This window comes from Acipenser ruthenus, chromosome 5 (assembly GCF_902713425.1).
Source record: "Acipenser ruthenus chromosome 5, fAciRut3.2 maternal haplotype, whole genome shotgun sequence".
NCBI lineage: Eukaryota > Metazoa > Chordata > Actinopteri > Acipenseriformes > Acipenseridae > Acipenser > Acipenser ruthenus.
In genome coordinates, this window is record NC_081193.1 from 86,303,519 (window position 1) to 86,328,988 (window position 25,470).

Here is a 25,470-nt window from a genome sequence, read left to right on the forward strand (position 1 = left end):
TTCCTTTTTTGTTTGTTCGCAGTGCCCTGTCACTGGCCACACGGATCGCTATTATCGGTATATGTGATTTCTCTAGTGGCATTAAAAAAAAAAAAAAAAAAAAAAGGATTATTATCGATCGCATTTCTTTTGTGATTTGGCTCAGTTTGTGATTGGGGCAAATGCAGTGTGGCGGAGGGATACAGGGCGGAGGGAGGCGTTTATGAACAACAGTTAACGGCGGGTCAGAGTCAGTCTGCGCTCATCCACGAGAGAGTCTGTGTTCTAGTTGTGGGTTTATAGAGCTAGAAACTAGATTAATAAAATGGTGAGTATTACTGTATTTTTTTGTTTTTTTAAACAAGTCACAGATGTGTTTACAGAAACAATATAAAGATGGAGGCTTTAGTCATTTTTTTGGGCTGGGCAGTAGCGAATCATTTCCTTCCTGAACTAGTGGCTGCGGATCGGGGTTCTTTTACGGAACGGAGTCGTCGCATATGCGTTGCTGTGCAGTTGGCATATTGCTTGTAGCTGTGCAGTTTGGATATTGCTTGTAGCTGTGCAGTTTGGATATTGTTTGTTTGAATTAGCCTGCAGTGTTAAGCACTGTAGATCGTGTGTGGAGATGTAACAAATGACGGGGTGGCGCGGGAAGATGGAAATATGGCCTTTCCTTTGCACAACGCTGTGTAGCCGGGCTGGACTTTGTGTGTGACTTCGATTTGTATTGCGCGATAAGCAACGTGGGTGAAATTTAGTTTTCTTAAACAAAAAAGCTGCAAGTGGTAAAACTAATGCATGGAGGCTTAATCTGTGTCTTGTATTCATTGTCCTAGTTAAAGAAGCGAGTGGTGTATTTGGAACTTCATATTTAATTACTCTTACTGTACCTACATTACGTAATTTAACCTTTTTTTTCTGTACATAACCAAAGAGTGAGTAGTTATGAAGCACATTAAACATTACCACATTCCCTGGCTACATTTTATTAGTCCGTATAAGTGCTATTTCTCAAGCACGCCTGCAAACTAAGTAAACGCGCGGTTGTAAAGTCGGTGTTACCACGTTTACTTTTAGAACTTAAAATATACGCAAAACTTGAATTGCAGTATCGCTCTGGTAATTCGTGTCAGTTGTAAATGTTATGTAAATTGCCAGTGAGGCTTTTTTTTTTTTGACTAGACGCTTGTAGCCGCAGTTAGGCGTGGTGCGCTAAAGGCGGGTATGCTTGTAAAGTTTAAGAAAGCAAATGGATTTGAACTATCCAGTTCCTGACTCGAGAAATACTGTACTACAGTTGAATTTCTGTAACTGTTTTAATTAATTTAAAAGTGGCTGCTAACAATATTAATTGGTAGGCAGGTACCAGTGTTTTTGTTATCTCCTTCGGGACTCCTTGGGGTGTATGCGTAATTACTCGCGGCCTGTGGATCGTTTTAATCCGTGCTCGGGAATCCTTTGAAGCAATCTTGGGTGTTTGCCGTGTGACTAATGCGTAATTGAAAGTGCAGTTACTGCTAGGTTCTGCAAACGGATCTTCTCCAGTGCATCCCCTGTGCCGTCCTCGCTAAGCGACGTTGTAGATATGAGTTGTGTATTCGAGGCTTCCTGGTCTGAGTTAAGGTAGGAAACAAGCCTTTCTTTAATGTAAACATTGCATTTCTCTTTTTCCCCTGTAGGCTGATCAACTGACAGAGGAGCAGATCGCTGGTAAGGTCCTTTTCATTAAAAGGGGGGGGGTGGTTGTACACTCAAGGCATGGGGTGCGCTTTGAAAACTAGTATTGTGGGGCTAGTGAGGTGTAGTTTTGTTAGCAGTATAAACAGAACCAAATTCAAAGTAATCTCAAAGCTCAGAAGGCTTCAGTGAGGAGGCCTACATTGCGATGGGTGATAAGGATCAGTCCGTTATTCCTGTGTGTGTGATGGAGAGAGATTATATAAAAAAATGATATAGACTTGCGCGCAAAGGACTGAAGGAGGTCTGCATGAATATGCTTTTGTATGTGAAGCATTACAATTAACTCGGATATCCTGCTGTAAATCTTTAAATGATCTTGCATTTTCTAAAATGTTTACTTTAACAGATCTACACTATCATAGTTGAGGTAAAGAATTTCTCAAACTGTTAATAGTAGAGTAGTTAAGCACTGCTTCAATAGGTGTTCCTTGTATACAGTTGTCTTGTCTTATTTCCGTCTGTCCAGTTAATGGTAAAATTAAGTATTGAATTGATCAGTACAAATGTCTAGTTGCGGTTAATCTAAATTGTGCCTAGCTTGAAAGGACTTTCTTGATAGTGCAAGCTAAGTAGGAGTGGTCAAGTTATCTTTTGACAGTAATGTTTAAATACTCAAACGTACAAGTGCCGATTACCACAGTGGGCGTTTTTTTTTTCTCGCAGTATTGAACACAATGCTTTTGTGTGCGAAATGCGGGCCAGTAGCAATGCATGATTTAAGGCATGCAGTTAATCATTTAAGTTAACTTGTCAGAGTTCAGCCTGCTTTTGTTAAAGTACACTTTGAAACTTGTCCGGTAGAACAAATAAAGAGCAGGTCTGTGGGTGCTCCACATGACTTCAGCAGTGAGGCAGTAACCACCTCTTCCTTGTTTCCTGCCTTTGTACCTGCTGAGTTATGCTCAACTCAGAATCCCACTGCTTTCAAGATCTGTGCTAAACTTTCAATTGTGTTTGCATCTTAAGATTGAATTAATTTTCTAAACTGAGTAACATTTAAATGTACAGCTCTACTTCACAAATGAAGGGTTATACATGTTTTATAAAGAGTTTTTAAATACTGTTTTTGAGAGTGCTTAACCTTCCTCTCTGCAGTCAATGTCTCAAGGGGGATTTTTTAGACTTTTTTTTCCTACAGAATATTGCTTAACTGGGAACTATCAAAACCTTGTTCTCCCCAGCATCATGAATGAGAATTATTTATTTCTTAGCAGACGCCCTTATCCAGGGCGATTTTACAATTGCTACAAGATATCACATTATTTTTACATACAATTACCCGTTATACAGTTGGGTTTTTACTGGAGCAATCTAGGTAAGGTACCTTGCTCAAGTGTACAGCAGCAGGGACCTACCAGGGATTGAACCCACAACCCTATGGTCAAGAGTCCAGAGCCCTAACCACTACTCCACACTGCTGATAACCAATGTGAGCTAGGTCACCACAAGTAATCTTTATTTTTTTCCTCTGTTTTGAATCCTGCTTGGTGAAGTTGACAGTGGAAAGAATGTGAATGTACAAGAAAGGGCTTTCAGTATTGTCCGAAGTAAAACTGTCCACTTAACTCTGCTTGGCATGTCTGGATTAAAATCTGTAACACCAGCTAGCTTTGTCAATCTCTCCAGTAATTTGCCTATTGCCTCAAAAGTTGCTGGTGGTCCATGTGTTTAAGAATCTAAATTATATTCTGAAGTAACTAAGGTGATGTCAACATGAAAATGTTAATAGTAATTCTCCCTCTCAAATTGCAGAATTCAAAGAGGCTTTCTCGCTATTTGACAAGGATGGCGATGGCACCATCACCACAAAGGAATTGGGAACAGTTATGAGGTCACTAGGTCAGAACCCTACTGAAGCAGAACTACAAGATATGATCAATGAAGTAGATGCTGATGGTGAGTCCAAATAATATTTAGTGACATCTTTTTGTATACATGGCATTTTTTTTTTTTTTAACAATCATCTGTCTGCAATAGGTAATGGAACCATAGACTTCCCAGAATTCCTGACCATGATGGCAAGGAAAATGAAAGACACAGACAGTGAAGAGGAAATCAGAGAAGCATTCCGTGTATTTGATAAGGTAAATCTGTCTCATAACAATATCCTTGCATTTAGGAAATGTGTGGCTTTTTTGCTCTTGTACAAAGTTTGAAATTATGCCCTGCTCCCCCTCCCCCTGGCCTGTGTGGATTGTTTTAATGGGTCGTGTGTGTTTTGATGACCAGCTGTCTCTGTACATCGGGATGGTGGGGTGGGTATCAAATGTTCTGTGCAAAGCCTTATACAAATGTGAATTTTAAACCTATACTTTTGCATGATTAGTAAAATCAGAGGGAGAGGGCAGAGGGTTAAACTAACACCAGTATGTAGTGGGAATGCAAATATTACACTTCATTCTCTGTCCCTCCATGAATGACTTGGCTAAGTGTTTCTCATTTATAGGATGGTAATGGATACATTAGTGCGGCTGAGCTTCGTCATGTAATGACAAACCTGGGTGAGAAGCTAACGGACGAAGAAGTTGATGAAATGATCAGGGAAGCAGATATTGACGGTGACGGTCAAGTGAACTATGAAGGTATGTCTTTAAACTTCCGTTTGAGTTTGAAGGGTGTACAACTTTGTTCCGGTTCAAATTTGACTTGCACAGTGGGTCAGTACTCTCAAACCTATCATGTGTACTGTATAAATGACATGCATCTTCCAATATGCTGCACATCTTTGGCAGCACCGTAAAAAGCTAAATTTGTACTTTAGATTGTTTCTCGGTACATAATTGATTTCCTATTTGACATTTAATTGGAAGTTGCTTTAACAAAAACCTCTCCATGCTGTCTGTAGGCTGCCATACATGTTCAGTTTTGTGTTTCTTAGTGTACTTAGTAGTTGTAAACATTTGTGTAGGAAGCCTGCTGTTTTTGTTTTTTTAATTGAGTAAAATGTGTGGATTTTTTTTTGTACTAATTCATTTTTTGTTTTTCCAGAGTTTGTACAGATGATGACAGCGAAGTGAAGGCCTTGTACAGAAATGTATTGTATAAAAATGTTTATTTGCCTTTTCTTTGTTTGTAATTTATCTGTAAAATGTTTATCCCTCTGCTGTCCAAAGGAAATGCATGTATAGTACTTAGAATTCAAGTCCTCCTGTCCCCCTTTTTGCTGTCATTGTGTGTTGTCGAGATTCGACCAAGTTAACAGGTGTATGTGGCTTCATCTGGAAGTGCATCTAAACATTGTGCACAATACATTTACCACAGCTTGAAGTGAGACCATCTTGGTATACCTGTTGAAGTTGGATGTCGCTTGGCAACAATGTTGGCATGTAAACAATGTGGAGTAGTTACTCTGCATGGACTATGGACAAAGTATATATGAAACTTCTCAGCCTTGCACTATTGCAAAACGGGTGTATCATCCAGGTACTCGTACACTAACTCTTTTTGTATTTGCTGTTCTGTACCAGAGAACTTTAGTTCTGTTCTTATTATGCTTTTAATTTGTTTAGCCACTTTTTTTTTTTAACTGCTTATGGCAGACATGCCTCAAAGATCCATTCCAAGTTGTATATTTTTGTTTTCCAATAAAATTTACAATTGACCCAAACTTCTTGTCTGTATCAAAGTTTTACCAAATTAGTTTAAGAATCCTTTTGGATGTATAATGCAGTAGTTTTAACAGAAGGGTGTGTATTTGCCATCTGCATAGTAGACTTGGTTATACAGATGTAGACTGTTTTTAAACAGTCAGGTAAACAACCTGGGGCCTTTTAAGTTGTTACACATTTGGTAGGGCTGAGTTACAACCAAATCTCTAGGCAAACATGTAATTCAAAACTTCATTTTGTGTAAATGTATGGTCTAGCAAGCTTGTGAGTACAGTAACTTGTGTATATGGCCAACCTACAGTACACCTTGGTATATTGCACAAGTGGTTATTCTACAGTAGCTATAGTTATTGTCTCGCCAAAGGAACTGGCTTTATACCAAGTTGTTGGGTATGTAACTTGGAATTTAGTTTTAGTTGCTGGCAAGCTATTTGTATCTTTTGAAGTTTGCCAGTCTGAAACTAGAATTGTTGGCCTTTCTTAATTCTAGACCTTTTCAGTGCTGTGAATCCTGGTAATAAGAGTTGCAAAACTCTTTTTCAAATTTTGGTGAATGTCCATTACTTGACATACACAAGGAGCTGGTATTTATTTCACAGGGGATGTGTTTTTGTGCATATGACTTCCAAGCTGTGCAATGGTGAGAAGGTTGGCGGGGGCTAGCAACATAAATCTAGTCTAATAACCCAAGAGTTTTTGTTCCTCTTGAGTGGACAAGCATGCAAGTGCTTGGAATATGTCATGCTTGAGTTAGTAATGGTTTATTACAATCCCATTTCATAAGTAAGGTATACAGTAACAGCCATAATGTGGGAGATATATAAATTTGTTCCTCCTTGGCTCTTACATTAATTATATAAATTGATATATTTTTAAATCTCGGACTATATGTTGAAATAAACAATGTTATACACTTTGTTTCATGTCTGGCATGCTATATGTATTGTGTGTTTAAAAGGTTAACTTCTGCCTTTGCTCCAGAGCTCCTTTTAAAGAAAGTGCCTATGAGAAATCACGTACAGTAGGTAGGTACACATGGTGTGATTTGGGGCATCCTGAGTTCTCCAGTTTTGCTTCTTTTGCATCTTAAGTAGTTGCAGATTATTTTGGTATACTGTGCAATAGTTATTTTCATCCTAATCCATGTATTTCATAGATTTTTCATGACCCTTTGGTACAGGTTATCTTGTGAATTATCAATAAGTAGGGACAATTACCATAAAGTAAGCTCATTTTCACCACCTAGGCCAACATATTCTATAATATACATTTGGGGGGGGGGGGGCCTTCACTAGTGCTGATGTACACTGATAGTTTCAATAAAGGTGAGAGAACCTCCATGCTAAATATTTCATTTTTGGCTGTGACTAGTAGGAAACTTATTTTATAGACCCTTGTCGTTTGGTGAGAATGCATAACCCAAACTCGTGGTTAATGGATCCACTGTAGTGTGTTTGCTTTGCCAACTAGTTAACATCCACCCAGTGTCTGGTCTATACCCCCCACTACTCCTGTAAAAGATGCTGTACATACAGAAACTGGCTGAAACAGGCTGACTAGGTCCAGCACAACCTTAATCCTTGGTTTTCACATAGGAAGGTTTTCAACTATACACACTTCATTTTCAATCTGCTAGGCTGGATTCACAGACCTTGACTAGCACTAGTTTTGGACTATCTAAAGCAACGTTGGGTAGTCCAAGAATGATGCTGATCTGCAGAGTCTGTGAAACCAGCCCTCTAGGTTGGAAATGTGTTGTATCTGGTGATATTGTATATAATTCCCTTTATATGCCAGGATATAAAGACCAGTGTACACTAATGCATGGACCCAACATGGTTTTTCCTATTTGATTTGGTTTAGAAGATCCCTAAGGGTCTGTAGGGTTATGATATGTTCTGTTGAAATATATGCAATAAAACATAACTGAATATTTTGAAATACGCAGTACGTTAAGAACGTTTGTATTGCGCAGTTGATTTCATTATGTTAAGACGAACCGGCTTTACTGCTGACATCTATAAGTGATTGGTCTAAATATCTAAAAGTGGCTTGTTATCAAACTTAGTTCGCGCCAAAAAAGACTTTATGCAAGCAGTAAGCAATATACTGTACAGATTCGTGTTTAAAATTCACACAGTAATACATGACACAAGTGCAATGTGTTCGCATATTTAAAGCCGTTTGAGGAAGGGATGTTTGATATGAATATAAACTACTGAAAATACAATACATGGTTCATGGTTGGGAGTTACGCGTCATAAAGGCTTGTATCAAAAACATTTTTTTAAACTAAACGCAATACCTCTGTAACTTGTGAAAAAAAGCACAAGGTGTAATGTTACTGTGATCATTCTTTTTAAAAGCAACACGAATAATCCATTGCGCGGAGTGTTTGTTTCCAGGAAGTGGAGTTTGTTTGCTAAGTTACAATACACTATAGCCAGGCGACTGAATTTCTTCTGGCAAGTGAGCCCCTAACAACGTGAAGCATACGAACACTGGATCTGAGATACCAGGGCCATCATTATGACAGCCGGACAGATAAGAGACACGACCAACTTAAAACACGCCAAAGCGGATCATTTTGTCAAAACTAGAGACAAGGTAAGCGGTTGAGTAAGCTGGAAAACAAAGACGTTGCCCTTCATGACCTGTCAAAGGAGATAACAGACCCGGTGACTAGAAAATGTATCGCGTTCCAATAAGGTTTGTTTAATGTGTGGCGAGAGATCTGGTCTCCTATCGGAATCATTGTAAACATCATTTATTTATTACGTCATGCTTGCTTTTGAGTGTTCCATGAGGCAAACACAGAAAGTAAACAGAAACAGTAGCCAGCGGTAGTAAGATGTACCGCCCGCATTATTGACAAGGTACCGTTTGGATTTGAAATGACGTACCAAAAACGACAGGCACGGGTTTTTTTTAACATACCATTATTTATTTACTTATTGGAATTTATACAACTGTCGCATTTTTATTATTAAAAAGACGTTCTTAACAGGACTGCAGTTGCCCAAGCAAAATACAGTATATTCAAAATGTGCATATAACCTACAGCTACTGTGGATTATGTACACTACAGCTTGTCATTAATATTCGCTTGGAGTTTTTGAGGTTATGCCAATTTTCTGTTCGTTTAAAAAAAAAAAAAAAAAAAAAAAACACGTTATGTTGCACTTGTGGATCTCAGTTAAGGTTTTATCTTTAAAATCCCCAGATCCCAGACATTCTCAAACTGTAAAAACATGTTCTAAGTGCAGTACTTAAAAAGGGAACAGAGCTGTAGGAAGCCTTGAGTAAAGTTGGCAGCCTGAACTTCGCCTGGTGCCAAAAAAGCAGTGATTCATTTTGACTTCATCTGCAGGTCTGGAATGGTGGTAGGCAGTTGGGAAATAGAGTTAGGTGGCCTGCATTATGCGCTGCAAATGTTTTCCAGCACGGCCTATGTACATTTTAAGATGTGTCAGAGCTGGTCTGGTTCCAGAGTACAGGACAGTATTCAAGTACACGAGACTCACATAGTAAGTGCAGCAGTGTGGAGTAGTGGTTAGGGCTCTGTACTCCTAACCAGAGGGTCGTGGGTTCAATCCCCAGTGATGAACACTGCTGTTGCACCCTTGAGCCAGGTACTTTACCTAGATTGCTCCAGTAAAAACCCAACTGTTTAAATGGGTAATTGTATGTAAAAAATAATGTGATATCTGTATAATGTGATATCTTGTAACAATTGTAAGTCGCCCTGGAGAAGGGCGTCTACTAAGAAATAAATAATAAAGTGCACTTGTTGGCTCTGAGCTGCTCGGTTTTTTAGGCACAAGGAGAATGGATAATAAACAGCTTGTTTTCTTAAATAAATACTCTACTTTAGATAACATTTGTACCTTGAAACTCTGTGCAGTTTTATGTACCTGTGTAATGTTCCAATATGGTGCAGTTTGGGGTCAGCGCTGGCCCACCTAGTGAAGGCACTACCGGAATGAGGGCGAGGTGAGTCATGCTTGCTGGCTCAGTCCATGGGTTGCCGATCTTGGCTGGGGACCCATAGCGACTTATATGTTTGTAGACATTAGGAGGGGATTCTTTTAGTATTACTACAGACCTTGTAAGTAAGAATCACTGAGAAATCACTCTGTTAAAGACAGTTAATAACCGTTTTATCAGTTACTGTCAGGAGACGAAACACACCTGTGCAATACCATAAGCAAGATAATTACAAGAAGATACAATGACAGCATCAATCTGCGCTGTGCACTGAGTCATTAATAACTGTCTTGTTATTACACTGTTGTTTCCAAACAATAGCCCAGCGATTACTGTGTAACTGGAAAGCTTGTGAGTGCCTTGGAGTTCGTGTCGAGTACTCACTGCGGATGCAACACATTGACTTGACTTCCTTTTTCTTTACAGAACAGCTCTAAAGACAAAGGCTCAGACCGAAGCGGGTGGTGGAGAAGCACACTAAAAGTAGGTTTCACTCGTTTTGCTTAGAAATCTTGGTAAGATAGAACCATATGAGGAAACAACAGGTTTGTGAAATGAATTTAGATCTGGAATGCTGCATTTCTGCATACTTCTGTAGTGTACCCTCCAGTCTAACCACAGTCTCGTAAAGGAGACCCCACTCACACAAGGAAATCCCTCATTTCAGAGTGTGTGCTTAGTGTTGGAGCAAACAATCATGAGAAGGGTGACGGGGGTACAGTGTGCACACTGAGACTGACTTTATTTCAGGATTCATATCACATCTCCTTGAAATCATTCAACATTGCAGTTCATTAAAGATTGTCGGGAGAGACAGGGGTAGTATTCAGTACTGGGGACCCTTCTGATTCATCGTGCCAGCAGAACTCTCTGATGCATATAATAGCCATGCAGTACTCTGCAGCCCAATTTAATTCCATCTATCAATTCCTGGCCACTTTATTAGGACCTGTACCTAATATCAGGTTGAGCCAATGTCTGCCCTAATCACAATGTGGCATAGCCACGAGGTGCTGGAAGGAGTCTCGAGGGGTTAAACCATTATCACACCTCTTTTGAATGCTGTTTGATTTTTTTCTTCATTGGTAGACAGCTTGCAATTGTGCTGCTCCCACTGATTCACAGTGCTGCAGTAACCACATGTCACATAACATGATCAACCTAATTTGCATCTCTAATTCAGGGTGTTGCCAAATCATGTCAGGTAGGCAGATCCTAATATATGTTGAGCTTGTAGTTTTAATTTTAATTTGATTTAGGAATCACCTATTCCTGGAACCTATGAAATCCGAGACTTTATCAGAGAGGCTCAGCTGAATCCAGTGAAGCAGACGTACTGCTTCAAGGGAGAAGGCAGGAAGAAGGGTGTTGGTGCAGCCCGCAAAGGGGACCTCCTGTTACCTGGTGCCTACTCCCACACTGACTGCATCCAGCTACTAGAGAAACAGCAAGTCACCTACTCCTTCAAGAACTCCCCCAGGAAAGATGCCTTCATGCTGTGCTATAGAGACAAGGTAAAGACACCACAGCATCCTCTTGTACTGTATCATTAAATACATGTAGAACTACCTGAAAGTAAGGCATGCATACACTTTCTTTAACCTAGTATTGGGCCAGGTATCATTTTTAAATTGAAAATACATTTTTGTTACTATAACTTGCTTCTTTCAAAACTGCGCCTGAAGGTTAAGATTTAGATGATGGGGGTCCCAGAGTGGCTCACCTGGTAAAAGCACGGCCGCGTGGTGTGCTGGATGAGTCATGCAGCCAGGAGAGTGCAGGGGTACCCGAGTGGCTCACCTGGTAAAAGCACCGCCCCGTGGTGTGCTGGGTGAGTCATGCAGTCAGGGGAGTGCAGAGGTACCCGAGTGGCTCATCTGGTAAAAGCACGGCCCCGTGGTGTCCCTTATCTTTGCTGGGGATTCTGGAGGGAGCGTCGCATTGGCCTTGGCGCTCCTGCAGGTTTGGGAGGCAAAACTACAAGGCAGTCCTCCAGAGGCTGTTAGCTTGCTGACATCTCTCTTGAGTTCCTGGGTGTAGAAGAGGAAGCTGGCTTGGTCATGAGATTGGAGGACACCCACTGAACCTTTAATTCCCCTGAGCTATGTGGACAATTACTGCAGTGAAGAGAAAACATAATTTGACATTCTAAATTGAGAAGAAAATCCAGGGTAAAATAATTGGGCACTCTACATTAAAAAAAGGTGAATTGCATTTAAACTCCTTTTTAGTCATTTCAATATATGCATAGTGATTGTTAGTACAGTAGTCTCCGGCTAAGAGAACACCCCTCGGGAAGCAAGCAAAGTGTCCTCTTAGCCTCTTAAAGTGTTCTTTAAGACAGAGTTAGCCACCAGACACAATATGAATCAATAAATAAATAAATACATACAATATGTATTACTTGTCATGACACATGTGCATCAACATATGAAATGAACTGAATACGTACAAGCAAAACAATAGGCAAGTGTATGTTAATAAACTATAATAATAAAGTAACAGACAAACTAACGTTAATAAAACTAAAGCAAAACAACACTGTCAAAAAGCTTAAATCGTTATGTATTTTGAAATTAGCTGGCGGGTGTGTTTCGTTCTATCACAATGGCAGAGGCAAAAATAATGGGTGTTACTTATGGTTAACTTAACTTTAATAAACTAACTGTCAAGCTAAATTAGCACCCCAACTTATGTTACAAAATGCAGCAGCAATATACAAGACATGCACATTGTTTAACAGAATGGTGAAGCACCAAATTGCTCGGTGACTTGTGTCTAATTCAGGTTTTTTTCAAGCGCTCGAACAATTTCCAACTGTTTATTTATATAGGCCATTTTGTAGCGATGCACTCATGGAAATCAGAATACAAAAACAGTAATGTCTATGGCTTTGGTAACAACTATAATCAAGTCATTTTATGTATCTGTTTCAGGACATGAATACCTCACCGTGCCAGTACGACATGTTCCCAAAACCAGTGGCCAGGTTGCCTTGCAAGTAAGTGAGTTTGGATATTAATATTGGTTCCATTGTACCAGTTATTACAACCATGATCATATTCTGAAGCCTAAACCAACTTGAAAATGTTACTCCTTCATTTCCTCAGGTATGCAAACTTTCGATCCACAGTTCTGCGATTCCCCACTATCTACTTTGTTCCTGTGAGTATTTTTGAGTTCATTTTTCAACTGCCACACCATCACTAACATTTTTTGGATAAAAAAAAAAAAAATCTACTTTTTTTTCAAAATTAAGCAGAACTGCTCAGCAGGTCTGACTTCTTATGAAAAATGGCATGTTCATCATCCAAAAAAATGGGATTGTCAATTTTGTTTTCAGTACAATACCATCACTTTATCTTGAAATAAATAACATATAAAGTACTGATGCCCGTAGAGTGCTGGTGTCCTTTTCTATGACAGCAGGGCAGAAACACACCACATTACCTGTTCTGATGACAGAGGTGCCCTGATAAGTTTACCACAGTTAAAGCACAGCAAAGTGTTATACAGCATATTGAAAGTAAGGTGAAGCATCGGTAAGCATTGTAATGACCAGCGAGGTACAGTAAAGCACATTAATAAACCAGGCAAACCAGGGTACACTATGGTAATTGCATAGTATAACCATGGTCTGCAACTCAGCACAACAAGGATTCAAGCCTGCTTGCTCCTGATCGTCTGACCCTTTTCTCTTTCACTTTTGAAGTTCATTTTCTGCACTTATCATATTAGCGCTGTTCATAAGAGTGTATGCTGTTATTCATGCTCTCCTTCTTTCCCCACTCTGATACAACTCTGATAGTTTTAAGCCTTGAAATGTTTCCTCATTTTCTATAATGCATACCAAAGGTGGACCCATTTTCCCGTTAATGCTAAATTGAGTTTATGCAGGTTATTTAAGTGTAATACTCAGAGGTGCCAACTCATGCCTAGTAGAAAAACACTTTTGTTCACTGCAAAGCCCAGAAAGAAAATACTCAAAGCGGCCTAAACTCAAATGTCCTGAATCAGTTAATACGCCTGTGGTTTTGCGGATAGGGCTCCACTAACTGCATAGTAGATTCTGCCGCAGCATTGTGTATGGGAAAGCATGGAATACTGCCGTCCCGATGCAGCCATCGATTTGAAGTGATAAAGATGTTTGTGGGTCATGTTGCCTTTTCTCTACAGCTGTTTACGCCTGATGTGAAATCAATGAGCGTTCGCTGGGATTTATTAGGAAATGGCAGTCTATACAGTATTCACTTCACAATCCCATCTTATCTCCCTGGTAAACACTTTCACTGGATTAGTGCCTGTCTGTACTTGCTCTGTGTATTTCTTTATGCGCTTAGAATTACCCAAATGGGTACCCTGTGTATTTCAGAGCAGGCACCCAACTTGGTTTGACCTTTCATTCTAAATCTTCATAAAGAATATAAAAGTCTAGTCCTCAATGCTTTTTTTTGCTAGCCAGAGTCCCATTCCAGTTTGAACTCCGCTGTGCCGTCCTGCTGTAATGAAAAAGAAAGATCGATGACGCATGGACATTTCCTCTGAAAGAAAGGAACATTGTCCACCACACACACTCTGGCCCTTTAAAATACAGATCAGCACAGATGCAGTTTTATCCTTACAAATGCAACCCTGCAACATAGCTTTCCTGCGGGGTCTTGCTAAGAGTGATGATAATTTGGCCCATGGTACTCATACAGCAATTGTAAGTGGGGGGGGGGGAGGGGTTGTGAAAAGAAATCTTACCACTTACGGTAGTTGCTGCACCTTTCAGCTAAGCTGTCGAGCTTGTTCTCAGCCAGCAGCAGCTAAGAAAAGTGTTCTGCTTACTGTGTTTGTAAAAGGAGAAAACAGGTCAAGCTGATCAGTTTAATCAGCAGAGATGAAGCGACCTCCTGTCCTGTATAATGGTATCTTCTTGCAGAGCTAGACACTGGGGGGACAGGGGAAATTGACCCGATAGCTTGGCAGGGGAGTGGGGGTGCGTACGGTCCCTCGGTTAGGTCATGGAAATCAAGTCTCTATTCTTTTTTAAAGAAAGGAACATGAGAACAGCTCCTTCTGTGCTATTTCAGGCACACTGCCTGGATGCACCGTGGGGGGGGATGAAGCTGAAAATAGTGAGAAGCAATTAGTGCTGAACACTTTGAACCTCGGGGAAATGAAGGAGAAGGAAGGAGGTGAACAAAACACAGCGATCGGAGTGGAAAGTGCGGTGTGTGTAACTAATGAGCAGGAAAACAGTATTCTGGGATGAAACACCATGACACCTAATGCTCCTTTAGTAAATACTGGCATAAAGCGGTCGGAGCTCACAAAACCATTCCCTTAAAACATGCTTTGACCCAGAAGACACTGCTGAGGGGCAATGACCTTGGACATGCACTTGTAAGTGATTTCCTGAGAGCAAGTCATGGTAACTTCCTTTAACGTATTGCAGATCCATGTGTTTGAAAATGAGAATACTTGCTATATAATGTTTGCATTTACAGTTTCTTTCAAAACTGCCCATTTGAGACCTACAGTAAGTAGCCAATTGAAGAGCAGAACAGGGAAGAGTTACAGAATCATTTTACAATCCCGAGCTACATTCACTTTGATAGCAGAGTCATTTTCTGAGTAAGCCCAGTATAATAACATTACTTTCATGCTAAAGTATTTTTTGACTTGCAGTTTCAGCTCATTAGTGGCTGATCAATTGATCTCACTGCATAAATGAGAGCTGTATACACAAGTCACTGTGTGTCAGGGTGCAGCAGTCAAATAGGGTCCCTTTTCTTTCCATCGTATTAATGCAGTGGGTTAAAACAAAAAAAAGGGACACTTGAGCCTGCTGCACCCTGACACACGCTGGTAGGTACACAGTGAAATTAATTGCTTTATAGATTAATTAGATGAAAGTTGAAAAACACTTTTGCACAAAACAAATGTCAGACAGAATAATTTCTTAATTACCTTTACTAGGAATATGTACTTTAATTTGGGGAAATATAAAAATGCAACATTTAATTATCCTACATCAGTATTCATCAGCGGTGAGCTTAATGGTTTTCTTAATGGTTCTCTTAAGGACACAAGCCAACCTAGCGGACAGTAGGTTTCCTTCACAGAGGTGAAACAACAGCTTGGTACATAGCCTGACCTCTAATATCTTACGGCTCTGAGATTTCAATAAAATAACAAACCTCTCCCAAGAAACAGCCGCTCCAAATGGGAAACATATTACATATTAGTTCTGGTTTTCAGTGTCCTCTCAAACATACTGCACACCTTTTCAATTAAGACTCGCAGGAAGGTCTGGAATGACTCAAACTGCTGTGCAACAAGAGCCTTAAAATATTCCCTGTACTAACTTTCAGCATCACTTTGGCTTGGTTGAGAAACAGTAGCATCCTGAAAGAGTTGTACCAGCGTCTTTCACAGATACAGTATCTTAGGATCAGTCGCGTGTGATTATAGCCTAACGTATGCTAGCAACGTCAGCACAACTCCCGTTCATTCCTTTCTAACCACAGGTCAGGAGAAAGCCGTTTGAAGCAGTGGCTGCCAAGTCGAAAGTTCATATGCATAGCTGCTTTCAACGCAGAGGAAATGTATTGCAATTAAGAAATTGTTTGAGAAACAAAGTAGAGTGTAAACTTTATTATTAACTGCAAGGACCCAGACTTCAGGTGGCACACACAGTAACGTCAGTCTGGGATACTGATGTGAGAGAGGGTTAGGAAGCGTGTTCTGTTAATAAAAGCAGGAGCATTTAACCTTCTGGAAGTCATTAGTACCATCTGCTAATTAAAGTCTCAAAACTCCAGAGCAGTTGAGCAGTTGCTTTCAAATATGAGTGCAGCACAGTGTCTGTTGTATTATTATCTAGCCTGCATGTTGGTATTGAGGTTAACTCAGTTTCTTAACATGTTCAGTCTTATGCAGTAAACTTGCAGCTGAAACTGTTAATCATCATATTGTGGATTTTAGTGTATAGTCATCTGAGCTGCTTGCACATGGAAAATCAGTGTCTTGCAAGTTTGCAAATAAAGAGGCACAGAGACTGTGAAGTGTTCAGGATAGTAACTGCTGTATTTCTTGATGATAAGAAATGTGGATTATTGCTGCTTTTACTTATAATTCCTATTATTTATTTAATCCGTGCATGCCAACAGTTTCTTAGCACTGTAATCAGTAAAGTGTGTTTATAGTAAAACAGTTGTATGTATTTATGTATTTATTTCTTTATTTATGTTTAGCTTTCCTCAAAACAAAGGGATGGGAGTAGGATGCAGTGCAATAAAATGTTAGCACTTTACGGGGGAAATATATCAATCTAATAACATAGGAATAACTGGGTAACCATAGATAGTAATAACATGGTAACTACCTGTGGAATAAGTGTATAGTAATGTCCTTGTAATTATAAACGTGTTACTGTGTAAGAGCAATGGCCATTGGTATTCACCGAGTTATTGCAATGTAATGATATGGCTATTCATGACCTGTACTCTAAAGGTGCTGCCAATCAAATCAGCCCTGAAGGAAATACAGTAACTCTCTGTTTGTGTAAAAAGCGTGTTCGCCCTTGTAATGTTACCCAGTATGTCCCTGGAATAGCATTCTACCCCAGTGGAGTCCAGATTTCAGTAAGCCTTGTTTCCATCTGACAGGTCAAATGCCTCAGAATCACCAGGGGAAGGTGGTAAACAGGACCAGAGAGAGAGAGAGAGAAGTTTGTGACATGAGAATAGTGGAAAACACAGCATGAGTATTGTGTTCTCCCTTTCAGAAAGAAGGCCCTGCTCCCGGTCAGTACAATGTGAAAAGTGCACCTCCGCCTGCTGTCACATCTTGCTTTCGTTCAGCAGTGCCCCGCATGGTCTCAGCGCGCAGTGTGAGTATCTCACAGCCTAGCCGGCTTTCCTAGTTTTATTAATTTGGTTCTGACTTCATGACAGGAAGGAAGGCCCTATTAAAAGGCTGCTGTGTGTCTGTGGACGGTTTATCCGTTACACAGGCCTCTTTAACCCCTATGAGGCACAGCACCAAGCAGGTTTGTAATTACAGCATGTGAACTCTAATTATTATTATTATTATTATTATTTATTTCTTAGCAGACGCCCTTATCCAGGGCGACTTACAATCGTAGGCAAAAACATTTCAAGCGTTACAATACAAGTAATGAAATAAGAGCAAGAAATACAATAATTTTTGTTCAAGTAAAGTACAAGTTTGACAAACCACAATTCAATACATGCAGTGGGGCTTTCTTAAAAGCAATGCTGCTGTAAAAGTTGGATTATATATATATATATATATATATATATATATATATATATATATATATATACTCTTTTACAGTGTTTGCAATTATTCTGTGTTGTTCAGGGTTCTGCTTCTCCAGTTAATATAATTGCTCTCTAGGTTCATACCACAAAGTGTGAGGCACCTTACATCAGAGAAGTGATGCTTACGAAACAGGGCAGGCTGGGCACGAACCGGCGACCCCAGGCATGTCTGCATTTGTGGTTTTAGAGCTTTTAGATCTCACCTCACGGACAGGACAGAATCCGTAGCGGCAGTGTATCACAAAACACAACTCAGTGCTCTTAGGCATGTGCTGCGTGCAGTATGGAGCATTCTTTCTTTCTCCAGCTAACAGAGCTAAAAAGAACACAACGGAGAAGTCCTTCTCCTCGGGAGGATTTCAGCACTGTTTTTATTTTTTCTTTACTCATACTTCTCTGAGCACTTGACACGTGTCCCCTGAGAGTCCGTGGCAGGCTTGTTTAAACACGAGGCTGTGCAACGCAGAGTGAAGCTTGAGGAAACTGGAAGAAATTCCCTAAAGGAAAAGGAAGCAACTGTACCATGAAACGCAACATGGAAGAAATCCCAGCCAGATATCTTTCTGGCAGTACGACAGCAGAAAAGAGCTTTACGGTCCCCTAACCTTTCTGAAAAGCAGTATAAGAAGATAAAGGTCTAACATTGTATCAGTCCTTGGGATTTGTTGATTTTATCCATGCACCCCAACCGTTTCTTACCACTATAATCACTAAAGTTTTTTTTTATTATTATTCATAATTTTTTATCTGCACTTATAATATTTTATTAACAAAGGGATAAGAGTCAAAAGTTGTACTAAAAAATACAGTATGGTATCACCATGCAGTAACAACGTCAGGTAACAAGATGCCCTTATTTAACACACTTAAAAACACAGTAGAAGAGGTCTGTGATCGAGTGGGTCGACGGTATTAAAGGGGTCGTGAACCAGCAGCTATGTCTACTAGAAACCCATTACTTTACCTTTGCTGCATCCTGGATTGTCTATACCACGGTGATGTGTGTTTCAACATAATCCTGATTTCTTTGCTAAATCAGAGGAATGCATTCCTCAGATCTTACCTGTGAGCATTCCCCAGGAGAACGAGAATTTCCATCATGAGCATCGTAGTGTATTGAGCTCATGCTCCCTCCTGCAGCAATGCTGGTGCTCTGATTGAAATGAATGGCAGATTGTTGCTACAGATTAATCACTGGCAGATTATATATTCATTGTAAACACTGTTAGGTGTTCTGGAACACTTTAAAATGATTGCGTCATTGTGTCATGTCTATAGCTGTATTTTTCTAATGGTAAAAACTGGATTATTTAATGCCATTTCACAGTCTAAAAATACATATTTCAAGATATTTCACCATTAAACATAATTTTATTAAAGCAGAAACAAATAGTGTTGTCACATTCAAAATCGATTATTTTCTTTAGATATTATACAACAAATGTTCCTATATTTAAATTCTTACCTGAAAAACAGTAAATGCTAAATTGTAGAATATTACATTTTTTATGTCCAACTTTTACAGGCATTCTATTTTCACCATCAATGAATAATCAAGCAAAATAAAAACAATAAATGTAAAAAATAACAACAGACACATGAAATGTCCCCTTCTTGTGGACAGAGTGTTCTTTAGCAGAAACATTTCCGATCTTTGATGCAGCTGTCACATTTTAAAGAAAAGCGTTCAGCTCTATGCAGTGTGTGTTCAATCATTTCCTGGAAGCAAACTAACTAAACCGACTTCCAGCAGTGTAATAGCTAGTGCATCAATAAGGCAATATATATATTTACTAGGGTTGTGTTCGAAGGTTTGTTCACTAGGAGTTCGAAGGTACTTTAATTTAGTAGTCGCCAATTGATTTTTACCCTGTTTTTCTCCCAATTTGAAATGGCCAATTGCATTTAGGCTCAGCTCACCGCCACCACCCCGCGCTGACTTGGGAGCTGCGAAGACGAACACACGTTGTTCTCTGAAACGTGTTCCGTCAGCCGACCGTTTCTTTTCACTCTGCAGGCCCGCCATGCAGCCAACCCTGAGCTACAGTGTCAGAGGACAACGCAGCTCTGGGCAGCTTGCAGGCAAGCCCGCAGGCGCCCGGCCAGTCTACAGGGGTCGCTGGTGCGTGGTGAGCCGAGGACACCCTGGCCGGCCTAAGCCCTCCCCCTCCGGTGGCGCTCGGCCAATTGTGCGCCACCCGCTGGGAACTCCCGTCCACAGTCGGCAGTGGAATAGCTTGGACTCAAAACGGCGACCTCCAGGCTACAGGGCGCATCCTGCACTCCATGCAGAGCGCCTTTACCTGATGCGCGACTGGGGAGCCCTTGAAGGTAGTTTTAAACCTTTGAAGGTCCGTTAAGTTGCATTCACGCACTGTATGTTTTTTCTATTTTTTTTGACAGTGTGTTAATGCTATAAAGCACACATTAAATGTCACTCACATGCAGAATTCGATCTTTTGATTTGTATAATATATATTACATAAACAAAAGCTGTTGTATCAAAATCCACTGCCAAATTGTTATACATAGCAACTCTACATGGCACAGCTGCCGTGTGTGGAGCAGGGTATAGTATCCAATGCACTGGGGGTTACCTATAGTGGTTGTAATGCTTCAGTAACATATGTACTTACAAATATCTTACAAGACAGTGTAAGAGAAGTGCTATGGTAGAGTATGTTTTTTTTTTTTGTTTTTTTTTTATTTAGTCGTTGCCAATTAGTTTTTATTATTTTCTCCCCAATTTGAAATGCCCAATTATTATTTTTTTTTAGGCTCAGCTCACCGCTGCCACCCATGCACTGACTCGGGAGGGGCGAAGATGAACACACGCTGTCCTCCAAAGCGTGTGCCGTCAGCCGCCCGCTTCTTTACACACTGCGAACTCACTGTGCAGCCGCCTCAGAGCTACAGCATCGGAGGACAACGCAGCTCTGGGCAGCTTACAGGCAAGCCCGCAGGCGCCCGGCCAGACTACAGGGGTTGCTGGTGCGCGGTGAGCCGAGGACACCCTGTCCGACCTAACCCTCCCTCCCCCCGGGCGACGCTCGGCTAATTGAGCGCCGCCCCCTGGAAGCTCCCGTCCACGGTCGACTCGAACTCACGACGTCCGGGCTATAGAGCACATCCTGCACTCTAGCGAGTGCTTTTACTGGATGCGCCACTCGGGAGCCCCATGGTAGAGTATGTTTGAAACATACTAAATATACGCTAACACTAATCATTTTAATTTTGAAAACTGAGCACCGTCTGCCCCAGCTCAGGTTATCCAGAGGCAAACCTTTAATTTCTTAATGAAAGAAATGTCTCAACCCCTCTCCTGTTTGGGATTTTTTTGTTAAATGCCCAGGCGACCAAAAAAAAAAGTTGAATACAAACTGTGCAAGTGACTGCTTATCTATCATGGAGGCACAACCAATCTCTGGGGTCACTTGACCAGTGTAAGTTCATATTATTATTAATATTTTTAGTAGTAGTAAAATGTGACTGATAACTGATAACCTGCTTGGAATGGTGACCGTTAAATAAAGCTTTGTTTTCCTAAGTCTACTACAGCTGGTGCTGCTACAATGCCAGCTTACTGTATATATTGCAAGCAGCATCAGTTAGGTGTAAATAAACAATGTGTATTTTTATTTTTATTTAAATTATAAAAAACATGAATACTGTTCTATATAACATATTTTTAAACTACACGTGAATGTTTTATTTCATTTATATGGATTACCTGTAAAATAATAGGATTTTCAATCAAATATAAACAAGTAGCTATGGTGACGTCACCAGTAAGTTATGCAAATTAGTACCATCGAAGGTTTTGAACCTTCGAAGGTCAAAATGTACCCTTCATTGTAGCCCTAATATTTACACTATTCCTTCAGAAATGGGAATTTTCACAGGTAGCTACATATTACATAGCAATGGGTACATTTCACGGAAACCGTGAGAACGGTGAAAACAAATACAGCCTTAGTCATGTGCATGATCCATTGATGCACCGCAAAGAATTCTCATGGACAATCTGAAGTTATAAACTGGTTACGTGGATGCCTTTATTATGTCATTATTGTACATGGGGTTTGGAATGTTGTTGAAGTTCTAGTTTTCGTCTGTTTTATATTGACAGAAAACTCCTGGACCTGGAACGTACGAGGCTTCGAGGCAGATGCCAACGCAGACGAAAGCAATGGCAACCATGGGCCACTTGCATGGGCTCTTCTTCCGCAATGCATTTGAGTTTTAAATTCTGTTGAAAACACCTGTCAGTGTCCGTGTGCGCTTTTTTGTGACACAGCACGCTGCAGCAACATTTTAATATGTAGTTCAGTCATAGGGTGGAAGAGGATATGAAGCTGAGTTCAGTAGGGTTTTGCTGTAGATTTTTCTTTTGCTTTCCTCAGTTAGTGCTGGGACAAATATTTAAAGATGTGAATAAAAACTGCTTCAGATGTATTCAGAGACAAAAGGTACCATGTTCTTTCTGGTTCCTGTAATAGAGTTTAAAGTTGACCATATCAAAAAGATATCACGCAAAAAAGAAAAAATCAGTGCATCAGTGATGTCTGATAAAAGAACCACATGAGTTCTACTGTGTGCACGAGTGATTCTCTCCTTTGTTTGTTTGGAAGGGTGTTTATGGGGTACGAGTCCTGGATCAGCTTGCATGATGTCAGGATTTTCCATCAAGTCCCAGTCACTTAGACACAGTGTGTAATGCAGCTGATGTGAAAAGAAGAATACATTGAAAGTTGATCACAGTTTTTGTGTCTCTCTGTTGGATCTTGGTATCTTTGTAGTAGGACAGCTTGCAAGATTTCCAGCTCTTGACACATTATTCTTGTTACTCATTGGGCTTAGCCAGTGTTTGTTAAATCAAAGTGTTAATCTTTCTACAGATCAGATTTGTGAGCTATCCTTTGTGGGGTAATCCACCAGTAACAAAGCCAATATCTTAATTAAAGAGTTAAGCTACAGAGATGGCAAATGAGATAAGTCTTGAAGGAGTGATAAAGACTTTTCTTACCTCTTTTTTTATTAGCAATAACTGCTCCCCTCAGTGATATAATTTCCTTTTTTTATAATTTAATTATTCAGGCTTTGCAAATAGTGTAGATAGTGTGACCTATAGCACTTACTGTGCTATAGGTCACATTTTCTGCAGTTAGACTTTTCTACAGCACATGGGAAAAAAACTCATTGCACAGCAGTTTGAGACATTTCAGGTTTTAAAAGTATTTGCTTAATTCAGCTTAATTAAACTGACAGTGAAATGTCGAAGGGCTCAAACCTATACGAATTTGGGAGTCTTTGTTGAAATAGGAACAAAAGAACATCAGAAATGTCTGATCAAGAGGAGGAAGTATTAGTCCATCAGTGCTGGCTGATCTGAAAACTTTGAGTCGGGCCATGAACAGCATGGTTAAGCCACCCATCTCTCTCCTTCACCACTCTGAGTAAAGAAGTGTTTCCTACTCTGTGCCCTGAGTCTGTCTCTGGACCCTAGACTAAAGGCATAACCCCCTTCCAAATACTGTGGTCACATCCTGTGTATTCCAGAATCTCACAGTACTGGGTTGTTGAGTTGGCAGATGGAATTCGCCCGTACTATATATACCCTGAAGCTGGATTTCAATGAGTGACCTGCTAGCCCTGGAGTCAGCCAGCATCTGTGTGGCTTCCTGATGTCCGCTCTCTCTGTTAAACATGCCATTGTGTTCATTGAGATTGCGTCTCTCCTGTTTGCTCTGGGATGCTCAGAGAGGTGAGGCAGGGGAAAGTGTGCGCCCCTGCTAGATGCTTCCTGCAGAACCAGTTTCAGCCCTGACTGCTGGATGAAGTCCCAGCCCTCTGCAGAAGCACACTCATCACCTGCCGCTTTGGCTTGGCAAGCTTCTCCACGGGAATTACAATCAAGCCTGTAATGGTTCCCCATCCCCTATAAATCAGCAGGTAATCTGGATCACGTCTTGGAAATGCACAGCAGGGGATCATCAGTCCGTGCATTGTGGCATATAGAAACAAATCGTGTCTGAGTGAAGATACATCTCAGGGGGCTGTTTGTTTCAGTAAAGTATTCCTTGTGCAGAATCCTGAGCCCTGTTGACAGGTAGATAGGTAGATAATGCTCTTCTCTCAACGGTGCTGGACACATCATTGAAGCCTAGGTCAGCTGGAGGTGTTGTGCACTAATGGCATGGGGAAGGACAGTCTAGACAGCTCCATTGCCTCCTTTACCTGCTTTACAAAGGAAGACATTTAAATGAATGAATAATATCATGTTGCTATGATTCTAAACCATTTTCAAGATGTTTATGCACTGCTGTGTACAGCCATACCATCTCTTTTATGATCGTTGTGATCGCAATGAAAACAAACATTCTCTTTTGTGGCTAACAAAGCAAAGGAACAGCACAGCGGCGAGCACAGCTGTAGATGTGGAAGCAACCGATACAATCCCTACCTGGATTCACTAAATCTCTAAATAATGTAAAGCTGTGGTGCAGATGACCTCTATTGGGTCACATTAGTAATATCCATTGATTTATTTAACATCTCTTCCAGTATTGGAGCAGATGGATAGTCGTGTCAATATTGGTGATTTATACAGGACCAGTCTATAGAATGCACACTAAATTAAGGGTTCTCTTAAAAGCAGGCACTGCTCTTGTATTTTTGTCTCAAATGTTAGTGGTGCGCTGGACACTAACTGGTCTGTATCAATTTTCTAGTAGAAAGAGACCACTTGGTTAGAGAGAGTCTGTTAGGGATATAGGCACAACAAGCAATATAAACCTTTTGAAGAATGAATGCGGCCAGGGGTTCATCTGTGCCGGAACACACAGGATCCCACATCTGGTACCTTTTTGCCTGACAGGTGAGAATTGGATAAAGGTGTCTGCCAAATAAAAAAATAAGTAATAATAATAATTATACAGTTTGCAATGATGAACCATATGTCAGTCTGCCACAGTATCACGATCACAGTTTTGAGCCATTTGAATACATATATTTATTTTTTCCTTCAAAGCATAGCATGCTAAATCAAAAATCTTAAACCTAGTTTAGGAATCTTTCTCATAATCTCTCATGCCAGTTTTTTTATTATTATTGTACTTTCCCACTTTCCAATATTGCTCCAATATTCCCTTATCTTCTCTGAAGCTGTGATATATATGGGACTGTATGTTGAAAACGATGAAATCCTGCTGAAGCACTAAGCTAATACAGAACATGACAAATGCAGAGCATAAGCGTGGGCGAAGCTTACAGTAGTTACCATTGCAAACTATTATTTTTATCAGGGTTTTATAAGGTAAGGCACATCTGAAGGTGAGTTTCCATACTCCTTAGGTAAAGTGAATCGTCAGACATCTCTCCCAGTGTGTCTGACAGATTACTGTCAGCTAGGGCTCTCATTATTCATGTTACATAACAAGATGTCCCATTGCACAACCTGTCTGTCCTATTGTACAACCTGTCTGTCCTATTGCACAGCCTGTATGTCCTGCGGTGAGAAGGAAATGTGATGGGTAAGCACTGTGAAGCACAGCTTTGGTAATGCATACTATTATTATTATTATTATTATTTATTTCTTAGAAGACGCCCTTATCCAGGGCGACTTACAATTGTTACAACATATCACATTATACATTATTTCACATTATACAGATATCACATTATTTTTACATAAAATTACCCATTTATACAGTTGGGTTTTTACTGGAGCAATCTAGGTAAAGTACCTTGCTCAAGAGCATTGCAAAAAAAAAAAGCATTGCAACACCATTCTATCTATGGTAAATGCATAGTATAGCCA

At 40.3% G+C, this 25,470-nt stretch overlaps 2 protein-coding genes across 3 annotated transcripts; both read left to right on the plus strand.

The window, feature by feature from the left end:
- The first annotated feature begins 156 nt into the window (after positions 1-156).
- On the plus strand, positions 157-5,329 carry LOC117402950 (calmodulin-1). Its single transcript, XM_034004666.3, has 6 exons — positions 157-307; positions 1,662-1,692; positions 3,475-3,618; positions 3,700-3,806; positions 4,169-4,304; positions 4,711-5,329. Exons 1-6 carry the CDS (start codon positions 305-307, stop codon positions 4,737-4,739), a joined length of 450 nt encoding a protein of 149 aa, XP_033860557.1. The 5' UTR covers positions 157-304; the 3' UTR covers positions 4,740-5,329.
- Positions 5,330-7,673: 2,344 nt separating this feature from the next.
- On the plus strand, positions 7,674-25,470 carry stpg4 (sperm-tail PG-rich repeat containing 4). Of its 2 annotated transcripts, XM_034003138.3 has the most exons (7): positions 7,682-7,937; positions 9,744-9,800; positions 10,577-10,831; positions 12,254-12,318; positions 12,428-12,482; positions 17,092-17,196; positions 21,780-25,470. In XM_034003138.3, the coding sequence occupies exons 1-7, from the start codon at positions 7,860-7,862 to the stop codon at positions 21,894-21,896; spliced, it is 732 nt and encodes a 243-aa protein (XP_033859029.1). In that variant the 5' UTR covers positions 7,682-7,859; the 3' UTR covers positions 21,897-25,470. The 2 variants fall into 2 exon arrangements, with proteins under 2 accessions (XP_033859030.1, XP_033859029.1); XM_034003139.3 differs by lacking the exon at positions 17,092-17,196 and having other exon boundaries at positions 7,674-7,937.